At 44.9% G+C, this 12,022-nt stretch overlaps 1 protein-coding gene across 2 annotated transcripts in view; it reads left to right on the top strand.

The window, feature by feature from the left end:
* Window positions 1-12,022, top strand: part of ASS1 (argininosuccinate synthase 1) — a 230,497-nt gene that overhangs the window by 18,142 nt on the left and 200,333 nt on the right. The window contains exons 3-4 of one of the 2 annotated variants that reach the window (XM_029612119.1): window positions 10,155-10,267; window positions 10,947-11,015. In XM_029612119.1, the coding sequence (XP_029467979.1) occupies window positions 10,160-10,267; window positions 10,947-11,015 (177 nt within the window). In that variant the 5' untranslated portion in view covers window positions 10,155-10,159. The remainder of the gene's footprint in view (window positions 1-10,154; window positions 10,268-10,946; window positions 11,016-12,022) is intronic. The other variant, XM_029612120.1, reaches the window with a different exon arrangement.

The following is a 12,022-nucleotide window of genomic DNA, read 5'->3' on the forward strand; positions in this document are numbered from 1 at the left end:
ACACAAACAACAAACAGGCTTAAACTTCAATATCTAACACATACAGTATGCTGTGTCCAGTCGGATATACCCCACTAGCATATCATTTGTAACTTAATTAAACCAGATCTCCACATCTACTAACAAGAATTATACACCCATCTTCAGGCTCAGACCAAACAAGAAAAATCAGGAAACAGTGCTGCAGTCACATAACATCTGTAAATCAGTGTGTCATAAAGACTGGTGAGGTAATGCCACTATGCATTCTCAAGTCAAACGAAGAACTAAGGATGAAAGAATCACACTGACCAGTAAATCAGCATGAAATAAAATCTCACCATCGATACTCATGCTTAGGAGTGCATTGTCCCCTATCGCCATCTTCAGCTGAGAAAGGCTACTTATATCTAGATACCCTCCAGAGTAGCAGGCACTAGAGATTCCACTAACAAAGTTTAGTAGAGGACCTCAGTCCGTCACACCCAACAAGAGAGGGTGTGAAAACAAAAATGAATATGGTACTCAGTAATATCTTTAGCAATATTCAGACTATATTACTGAGTATCCATACTTGTCGCAGAACCATGCAGCCCTTCATACCAGCTCACCTGCAGCAACTGAAGATGCAGCGTCCTCAAGTATAAGTGATCCAGGCAATTTCATGGAGCTACACAACCCATTGAACTTGCGCTCTGATCCAAAAGAAAACTCTCTCCAAAATAATATCACAGTTGCAACATAGTTCTCATAAGAAATCAGAAGCATACAGTGCTTTATACCGAAGCGGTTATCAATTTGTTCACTCATCCATTAATGGCTTGCAGGCCATTGACAAATTGTCATGCCAAATCTGAAGTTTAGCTGGATATTGAAATGCAAACTTTGTTTTTGGGTGAGCTCAGAATATAATGGCACAAACCTCTTTCTTTTCATAGAGACTTGGTTGGAGAAATCTTGGAAGAGCAGAATGCATTAGTTTTGATGTAGAAGTTCCTTCTTTTTGTGGTACGCTTGCAGTACTATCAATTTCTGGACATAGCTAAGTAGTTTTAGAATCACCACACTTGGACTTTCCCACCCAGTCACCTTACCTCCCAACCTGTGCGCCCTCTTGAGCATTAGCTTGCCTTGAAGTTCTGCTAGGCCCACCTCGGCAGGAAGCCAGGATTCCAGGACGGTCACAAGCTCCTGTTTGGGGACAGATTTCAGGAGTCCTACCAACCGGCGGTTACTGCAGCATAACCTGTTCTTGAGATCATCTAATTTATCTTCACAGTGGGTGAGAGATTTTTCCGGTGCTTGCAGTTTTTCCCTAAGGGACTTATTGTCATCTTCCACGATTTCAATTCTCCCTTTCATCCAAATATGAGCCAGTATCAGAGGTCGAATTCTTGACCTCAGCATTCTGCTTTGAAATAAAGTCCAATTTTCTGTTCAAAGCTAAGGCAACAGCAGAGGTACCACCGCCTCATCTAGGATGGTGCATTTTCTTTAGTAAAGTGATCTTTGCATTGGTAAGGCCAGCTTTGTCCTTACCGTTCTTCCCTGATTTTGAGGATATTACCTCAGGAGATTTGTGTAAAAATCTATCCATAGGTTTTCGGAGTCCAGTAAACTAAAATTCTAACCTTATATTAGTGGAAGAGCAGAAGAATTGTAGCTGTTTTGGGGACTGGCACCCAGAGCTCAGAAGGAGACACCTATACAAGTTCACCACATCATGTCAGCAGATAAAATTTAAAATGGAAAAGTGCAAAGTGATGCACATAGGGAACAATAATCCCACCTACAGGTACACGATGCTGGGTTCTATATTGCAAGTCACCACCCAGGAAAAGGACCTTGGAGTCCTTGTGAACAACATGTTGAAATCCTTTGCTCAGTATACGGTGGCAGTCAAAAAAAGTAAATAAGAATGTTAAGAATGATCTGAAAAGGAATGGAGATGTAAAATAGAAAATATCATATTGCCTCTGTATCGAGCCATGGTGCAATCACACCTTAAGCATGGTGTGCAGTTTTGGTTGGCCCTTTTCAAAACAGACATAGCGGAACTGCAAAAGGTGCAGAGGAGGGTGACAAATAATAACAGGGATGGGACAACTCCCCTAGGATGAAAGGCTACGCAGGCTAGAGCTTTTCAGCTTGGAGAAGAGAAGGCTGAGAGGGGATGTGATAAAAGTTTATAAAATCCTGGGTTGAACGGGTAAATAAATAATTGTTATTTACCCTTTCAAAAAATGACCAAAACAAGGGGACACTCTATGAAACTAACAGCCAGCAGATTTAAAACAAATTGTGGAAAGAATTTATCCATGCGGAACACAATCAAACTGTAGAAACTGTTGCCAAAGGACATAGTCAAGGTAACTAGCAAAGTGGGGTTTAAAAAAAGATTTGAACAAGTTCCTGGAGGAAACGTCCATAACATATTATTAACCAGGTTGAGTAAAGAAAGCTATTGCCATCCCTGGGAGTGAGTAACAGGAAATAGTCCTACTTCTGGGATCTGACAGGTACCTGCGACCTGGATTGGCCACTGGCCTGGCTCAGTATGGCATTTCTTATGTTCTGATGTTCTTATGTTGATAATAATGATGGAGGCTGGCAATTGGTATAGAAATGTATTACTTTATTATTTTTAATGTTACATTGTATTTTTGTATATTGTATTTTGTTTTATAATTGTACATCGCTTTGGGCGGGGGCCTGGGTGTTGGCTTATGTTTCAGCCTAAACGCTGAAGGTGGCAAGGCCTGAGATGGCTAAGTATTGGAGGTGGTGGAGGCCATCACAGGAGCAGATTTTGGTCATTCTTGAAATAGATGTGGAGGGCAGTGGTGGAAAGAGGGATGAAAGGTCACATAAAAGACATGGGGGAGGAGGGTGTTGATGTTTGGGTAGATGAGTAAATAAATACATGGGTATTTAGATGCTCATATACCCAAAGTGGACAAATCTATAATAATAATAGTACTTATCCTTTTTATAGTGCACAATGGTGACAAGTATTCAGGTACAATAAGTCCTTGCCCCAAACAATCATGGAGGATAACTTTCAGAGCTGCCTGTGTGCGCCCATATACGCATGTATATATGCTCATGGTAATTTACTACTGTATTTTATAATCTGCGCACAAATGATATGCACAGGTTGTAAATATGAGTACATATGTGTGCATACATGCTTATGTATTTAAACACCGTGAACCATGCAAGTTTGTACTTATCTGGAAAAGTAGCGGCACTTATCCAGATAAGTTCTGATTTATGCAGCTAAGTAGCGGCACTTTTGCCAGATATGTCTGAAAAGCGCTACTTGTCCTTCTAATTAGCACTTTTTGGACTTATCCAGGTATGTAAGGTAGCTGAATAAGGCTTAAACAAAGCGCTGTTTGAGTTGAAATTTGTCCATTAAGTAGAGGTAAAGGCGCTACTTAGCTGGATAAGTCGTAATTTAGCCAATAAATGTGTGCAAAGGATATACCCGCATATTTGTTCTTCCAGTTTTAAAGGGATATCAGCTGAATTTTAAATCGGCCACGTTCGCAAATATTGTCACTTAACGTGTGTGGCCGGGCCCTGTGCACGCTGCACTCATTTTCAAAAGGGCCCAGCCATGCGGGTAAGTGACGATACGCACATAATTACCAGGCCCTGAAAAGGAGGCAGGCTGGGGGCGTGGTCTGGGCGGGGAGGGGAGGGGTGGGACGGAGGCCGGCCGGGACAGCGGCAGTTGATCGGCGCGTGCAAACTACTTCTGCCCACAGATTTTATAACACGCACACAGCAATGAAATAACCAGTTTTACCAATTAGTCTACCAGTTTGCCCAGGCCATCTGCAGCTTCTGAAGACTCCTGGTTCTTCATCTGAAGTCCCCACTTTTCACCCAGACCCTCTACCTAGTCATTTTTTCACTTGTAAGATGTTTACGTTCACTTATACTACATATTGTGCAGGAGTAACTTGTGTGCGTCACTTTGGCAGTTTGCAAAACAGCAACTATTGCGTGCAAATGTTAGCCCTTCCCTGGGATGCCCTGGTCCACCCCTTTTTTACACATCCAAATGTACTCAAAGTCCCCGATATGTTGCAGCTTTTAAAATAGCACAGGCAAAATACAAGTAGTAGGCGAGCCCGCATCCAAGCAGCTCCAAGTCACAAGTGTAATGCGTGAGATGGGTTATAGGTGTCCCCCACTGACAACCAAGGTGTTGTTAAACAATGACCTAGGCTTTATTCAAGAGTTTCAAACTAGCACAGTGGGAGGGACTGCAGGGCAGAGAGCTGAAACCTTTTCAAACAATCACCCTTCAAGCCCTCACGTTGCAGCCTTCGGGCAAAACACGGGTCCGTGGCGGGGGACTCACCGCTCTGTTAATCTTCCTGAACAGTTTGGACGGAGCGCACTGTTACCCTGCCATTGGATGTGCGTTTTCCCTTACCCCTTATTCAGTAAGGGGCGGAAAACGCGCGTCCAACCCGCGGCACCTAATAGGGCCCTATTAGGTATCGCGCGCGATTCAGTAAGTAAAATGTACAGCCAAAGGTCGGCGCTAATTTCTTCAGACACCGGGAAAGTGCACAGAAAAGCAGTAAAAACTGCTTTTCTGTGCACCCTCCGACTTAATATAATGGCGATATTAAGTCGGAGGTCCCGAAGGGTAAAAAAAAAAATTAAAAAAAAATTTTGAAGTCGGCTGGCGGCTGTCGGGTTGAATACCGGATGCTCAATTTTGCCGGCGTCCGGTTTCCGAGCCCGTGGCTGTCAGCGGGCTCGAGAACCGATGCCAGCAAAATTGAGCGTCGGCTGACAAACCCGCTGACAGTCGCCGCTCCGGGCCAAAAGGAGGCGCTAGGGACACCTCCTTTTGCCCGTTTCTACCACCGGACCTAATATAAATACTGAATCGCGCGCACAGGTGAGTGGCCTGTGTGCGCGCCGGGAGAGCAGGCGTTCGCTTTACTGACTCGGCCCGTATGTGTGTGCAGTTTGTCCCCAGAAAACACCCTGGAGTCACTGAGTTAATGTCCAAAATGAAGATCTTTGCTAATGGGCAATCAGGCTGTAGAATTGCAACAGCCACAAAATCCTCTGCACCACAAATGTCTCTTTTCTCTTACAGTCCTTCCCCCTCTGTCTGTGCATGACTCAGGACTAGGACACGGGACGCATCCACCCTCCAGGACTTGGATAAATGGAGTTCCTGGGTGGGCAGGGTATCCTTAAACTGGGTGGAAAAACCCCTTCCAAACTGGTAACAATGATGAATACTGTCTTTTACACAGAGAGTCAAATCCTCTCTCTACTCAGGGTGTGAAGACTGGATGGGCGTCCTCAGTGAGCGCTTATTCACAGTTAGGTGATCTTCTGTTATCGCTCTGGTTCCTCTCTCTCTTTTCTGGATCCCTGATGGGAAGGATCCCCTGGAAACAGGCAGCTCCCCCTGCTCCAGTGCAGGCAAGGGGCAGCCAAATCCCTTTCTCCTGGATCTCAAACTGAAGTCCTTTCCCTTTCAACAAAATTCAGTACCGGAGCTCTTCCTTGCAGCAAGTCCCTCCCATACCTCCTTCCTTGCTGAGGGTGTGGTCGTCCCAAGGCTGGGAAGTCACAGACATAGGGTTCCCTGGGCCCTGTATCCCGGGGGTACCCCGGGTCTCCCAGGGCTCTTACCATGAAAAAGTATCAAAACCTGGACAAATGAACCCAGAGGGAAAATCTCAGCCAGCCCGCGGGAGGACTGGAAAGAATACTCTCCAGACCCTGATTAGGATGCCCAGGCAGTATGCGCCTAAAAACCAATTCAGGCAATTCAGGCTCCTCATTTCTAGCAAACCATAAGAGAGTGCCCATAGTCTCTCTGGAGAGAGCTAATTAAGAAACCTTTCCAGGGGACAGCTATTCCAGCATCTTCAAAGGGTTCATCCAGGGCTTAATGGTAACAAGCGGAGGGTCCGTTACACATATATTTGCATATATGGCATTTTATGCATGCATCTTTTGAAAATTCACCTCTAAGTGGGTACCTCAAACAATAGGAGATTAAGTGGCGTGCCCATGGTCACAAGGCATGTCAGTGGGAGCGGTGGGATTTGAACCCTAACTTCCCTGGTTCTTAGCCCATTGCTGCAGCCACTAGGCTACTTTCCCTCCTGAATGTCAACTGGGCAGAATGGATGGGCGATTTTGGTCTTTATCTGCTGTCATTTACCATGTTACTAGGTTACCTTACAGTACTGACCAGTCTCCTAATCCTTATAGTGGATGAAAGAGTCAGAGCCCTTTAGACACCCATCTCCGCAGAGCTGTGGTGTTCCTAACACCGCATGCTCTGCCATCTTAACTTGCTTCTCTTGGACTGCAATCGCCATTTCCTGGGACTGCGTTCACTTCTTCGGAGCGCCCTAATCATTCATGGCGCTGTGCTCACCTTCTCCTTGGGGTGCTGTAGTCACTTCCCTCTTTTTATTACCATCTTTTTATTAATTAATTATTCTAATAGAGTGAAATGCAGATATTGAGGAGAAATATCCCAACGTGTAATGGGGAACATTTTGGAAACAAGGCAGGGATGGTTTTCACCTTAACTAGGGTGGAGCCTGGCTGCAGACACTAAGTAATTCAGACACTGTCCTTGTTTCACCACCTTCACTGGCAGGCCGTTCCATGTAACCATGTAAAGAAATGTTCCTCATCCCCTTTCAACCTCATTTCATGATCCCTTGTATTAAAGCCTTCTTTCTGTTGAAAAAGGCTCGCCTCTTGTACATTGATACCTAGGGGATTTTTAAATGTCTCTAGCACAGCGGTTCTCAACCTTTATAGTTCTGCGACCCTTTTAATACAATTCCCCACTATGTGGCGACCCCAACCGTAAAATTATTTTCGTTCATAGGCCTAAGTAACTGTACTGTATATACCGTATTTTCCGGCGTATAAGACGACCCCCAACTTTTACAGTTAAAATATAGAGTTTGGGATATACTCGCCGTATAAGACTACCCCTCTTCCAACGCATTCCAACGTTTAAAGCAGGAGGGAGTGACTCGAGGAGCGAAGGCACGCTGCCCGATTGGTCGGTGCTGGGCAAAAGGAGCGAGGGAGCGCAGAATGAACTTTTTTACTGCATCCGGTGAGGGGAGGGAGTGACTCGAGGAGCGACAAAAAACCCATATTTCCGATGGTCTCTTAGGCGACCCCTAGCAAATCGTCATTCGACCCCCAAAGGGGTCGCGACCCACAGGTTGAGAACCGCTGCTCTAGCATATCTCCCCTATGCCACCTTTCCTCCAGGGTGTACAGGTTTAGATCTCGTAAGTCTACCCCCTTGTGCTTTAGATTGAAGACCACTGTCGATTTTAGTAGCCACCCTCTGGACCAGCTTCAGCCGGTTTATATCCTTTTGAAAGTGCAGTCCCCAGAATTGAATGCAGTATTGCAAATGAAGTCTCACTAGCAGGGTGCAAGTAGATTTTAATTCTTACTGGTACTATACTGACCTCGCCCCTTGGAAGACTGATTTGGGCAATTGACCTTCACTGCCTTCATTTACTGTATGAGAATAAAGGTTAACAAATAAAAACAAAAAAATATATAAAGTGAGACTTTTTATTATAAACTCTATTCTAACCCAAGGAAGGGAGTATTAGGTCCTGAAAGCTAGCTGAGAAATGTGTTAAATTAGTCCAATAAAAAGGTATCACCTTATATATATATTTTTTTGTTTCTTTTGTTTTTATTTGTTAACCTTTATTTCAATGTATTCAATTGGACTGCATGGCAATCACACTATTTTACTTCTACAAAAATAACTTTCACTTACCTAATGCTTGTCATTCAGATTGGAGTGCTTGGGTTTATTGTTGTCAGATCTGTTTGGAGTTGGATAGTGTATGCACAGAAAAAGAATGTGCCTAGCTGCCAAGTCACTCAGTTCCTGGAGGGAGATTTTAGACCAGACAAACCCCATCCTGATGCACTCTGGTACTTGTAGGGCTGACTTAAAATAGGAGAAGCAGAGACTACAAATCCCAGAATGCATTGAGATGCAAGTTAAAAAACCAGGACCGGCGCGCGCATGTTATAAAATACGTGGGCCGCGCGCACATACGCGCCGGATTTTATAATCCGCGCAAGGGCGGGGGTGGGGGGGGGGGTGTAAAATTTTGCAAATTCGTGCAGCAACAAGATCGGGGCTCCCCCAGTTCCCTCCCAGTCTGCTCCAATTTAGGAGTGGACTGAGAGGGAACTTTCCTTCCCCCTACCCTAACCTCCCTTCCCCTTCCCCTCTCCTCCCCACCCTTTAAATCCCTCTTTTTTTTTTTTTTTACCTTATTTTCATTGAGTTTCTTCAGGGCCCGACCTGGAGAAACTTGCGCCCTCCAGCAGCCGGCCGGCGAGCGAGGCTCCGGGACAGCGAGGAATGGCGCTGTCCTGCTCCGCCCCGCTCTGCCCCATGGACTGTCCATCTCCTCCCCCCGGCCCGCCCATTTGTCAGAGCGCTGTACTTATGCGCGCATCGCCACTTACACGCGTGGTCGAGCCCCGCAGGGCCCGGCCACGCACGTAAGTGGTGATTTCTACATGCGTGGACGATTTAAAAACTGGCCGTTAGCCAACTAGAATTTAGCTGGATAAGTGCCCAAATACTCATTCAGCCAGATAACTTCTGAGTTATCTGCCTAAGTGCTTCTGACTATGGACCTTCAAATGTATATTTTTCCTTTAAAAACTGCTGCAAAGACACCAGGTAAAAAAGTGCTCACAGTCTTTGCAACAATGCAGGAAGTTTGAGAATTGCCATCCCATATGACCAAGAGATAGAAGTATTTCCAGATATTTCCAATGTTGCTGAAAGTAATAGGAAAAGATTATTTGAATTGCACTGGTATGTGATTTCCATTGTAAAAGTTTACCTGCCAGTGCATTTTGTGGTATGGAGGGAATAGGTTTATCTTTTTTTGAATCAGAACAGTTGGGTTATGCATGTAGTTTTCTCCCCTGACTTAACCCTGAACCGGGAATGACCCCGCTATAATGTGGGTAAAAGTGACTGGCTTGTGAGACCCTGTGTGTAATTTTACCTGTGTACAAATGGGCATTTATCAGACCAGTAATTCATGTCGGTAAAACACTCAAAAAGGTAAATCTCTGTTCTTTTTGGTTTTTAAAAGTGTGTTTAATTGTTTTATTGAGGGTTAGTTACAAACAAGTACATCAAAGCACATTTTCTATATCCATACATCTTACAAACACGACCATTGTTTGTTTGAGATGCAGTATTGCCTTGCGGAAAATGGGCGCTCATGATTGAGCACCCGCTCTCCTAACACGCGTCAATCAACCTCTCTGGGGCACCCGATTTAATATTTAAATCGGCTGCCGCTGCAAAAAGAAGGCACTGGGGGAAATTGGGCACCCCTAGCGCCTTCTCGGCAGCGAGAGCCCAGGAGAGGTCGGCTGTCAGCGGGTTAGGAAAATGGACGCTCAATAATTGAGCATCTCTGTTCCTAAACCCAACCGTCGGGAAAAGTTTTTTTTGGACAGTTCGAATTTTTCATTGACTCCAACTTTTTATTGGGCTCCTCAAAAATTAACACCTGCTCCAGGACAGGCATTAATTTTGGAGAGTAAAAATGTGTACATTGGGCACACAGTTTCTTTTTGCGTCGGGGGGAATAGCTAATAGCCTCATCAACATGACTTTACATGCAGTGAGCGCCATTAGCTTCGCAGGGGGTTGGACATGCGTTTTGGATGCACTAATCCCCTTATAGAATAAGGGGTTGTGTTCTCGTGTCTAAAACCTGCGTCCAACCATAGGTTAAACAGTGCACTCGGCTGAGCGCACTGTATTTCATCGGCCCGTAGAAGAGTTAAGGCAATCAATAATCAAATATTTGACACAGTCAGCTAGAGTGAACACTAACCATATCAAGTATATTTATGACACCTATGTTAATCAAGTTTTGGCCAATGTTAATAGCTGCATGATACTGCCGTTAATTCCCATTGTGCATCTAGTGCATCTGTGTTAGCAAATACAGGACCCGGATGCAGAATGTCTCTGAACCTCAGGTTACTATAAATGATGAACAGCTCCAGGCCACCAGTCTGTAGCAGAAGACTCCAGGATACGTGTTTGTGACCTCTTGCTTTGCTTTTGTCAGGCAGAATGTCACAGCAGAAGGGCACCGTGGTTCTTGCCTACAGTGGTGGACTGGACACGTCTTGCATCCTGGTGTGGCTGAAGGAGCAGGGGTATGATATCATTGCTTTCCTGGTGAGTACATGGTACAGTGGAAGTAATTTTTATTATAAAAACATTAGGTTAACTTTCTGGGGGGTCTTCAAAGAAAATCCATCAGGTCATATCTGCATCTGTTTAACAGAGATTATCCATACTAAATACAGGACTACAGTTTACAATTCCTAATTACTCTTTCAGCAATAATATTTTGCTGGCACAGTGCAGTGGAAAATACATTCGTTATCCTGGGCTGATGGAGGGGAACAAAGTCAATGTTTACACTCTATTGCCTTTTAATATCCTGAGGAGGGGAGGTTTCAAAATGATTTCCGTGGATAAACAGTGTTTTAGCCACATAAATCAGCTGTCTAAAAACTGCAGCTAAAAGTCCACATCTTGTGCCACACAATGTGCACATTTTTAGCTGCATGGCAAGGCGGCAATCCTGGGGGCGTGCTTTGGTTGGGAGAGTTAAAAGTTCACATGTAAATTGCATTTTCAGATCTTTGCACGAGGTTTTCCCGCACAGTTCTGCTCGCACAGAAAGCAGACACAGGTGTCCGTGTGCACTTTGTACCCGCACAAGTTTCAAAGCGAAAGTCCTCACATATTTTCCTTGGAAAATGAGCGCAAAGGCTGGGCTTTTTGAATAGTGTCCCTTTAGTTCTTTATTGTATGTGTTAATGATTTTATTTTTTTTTCTATTGATCAGGCAAACATTGGGCAAAATGAAGACTTTGAGGAGGCAAGAAAGAAAGCCCTGGCTCTGGGAGCTAAAAAGGTAAAGTGAGAATCACAGCACGGGCTGGATGTCATGCCATGTCTCTCTCCCCGTGCTGCTTAATAACACAGTGACATTTACTGTTTAAATAGTGCCAGCCATTCAGTGTTTCTGCTAACCTAAGGTTAAGCACAGGGAGGCTAAGGGACATGTCAAGGTGAGTGGTGGAGTGAAAGAAATTCCTCCACATTCACAGCTTTGACCTTTTACCCGGCTCATTTCTGGGTGCTGGCCCCAGTATTTTCTCTGTATTCTTGATGGGTTGAGAACAGTGCAAGATACGAATAATTTTGAAGTTTTGTTCTTCATTAGCCAGTAGGTGGCAACAGAGAGCTGTGATACTGCTTAATAGCGATCAGCAAGGGGAGAAAGGTGATCCAGAGCAGTGCAGCCCAGGTTTGGTTTTCACCAGGGAGCTAGCAGCATAATCTCACTTTTTAACTCCTTCCCATCTTTCTAAGCAGAAACATAATTCACAATTGCTGATATTTCTCCTTTCTTCTTCTCCTTCACCTCCCACTGAAGGCAGAACTGCAGTGCTCACCTGTATAAGGAAGAACAGGATGCTGCTCCATCAAGAGCTGATTTCAAAGCCTGCCCACCAGCTGCTGCTATAAGTAAAATAAGTCTTGTCGCAGCCTCCCACAGGACCTATGAACATTCCTTCAGTGCCACTTGCAGCCCCAAGAGCAGAAGCTAGAAATGGAACCCAAGCTATGCAGACATCTGAGCCCAAGCTGGGACTGGAATCCAGAGTCTTGCATAGCAGTGCAGGTCACTAAGCCGATGCAGGGGTTGCCTGAGAGGACTCTGGATCTGTGGGAGCTTTGCTGAGACCGCGCTCTCTTTGGGAGGCCAGAGACTGGGTTTGGGAGCCTGGGCATTAGACATTTGGTTTGTGCAATGAGCTCATTTTTGACCAGAAGCAAGGGAGGAAAACTAAGCTGAAGAAGAGAGGGAGGATGCATAAGAAAAGGTCAGATCTTGCATCCTCTCTCCAGGTTTTC

Source organism: Rhinatrema bivittatum, chromosome 8 (genome assembly GCF_901001135.1).
Source record: "Rhinatrema bivittatum chromosome 8, aRhiBiv1.1, whole genome shotgun sequence".
Lineage (NCBI taxonomy): Eukaryota > Metazoa > Chordata > Amphibia > Gymnophiona > Rhinatrematidae > Rhinatrema > Rhinatrema bivittatum.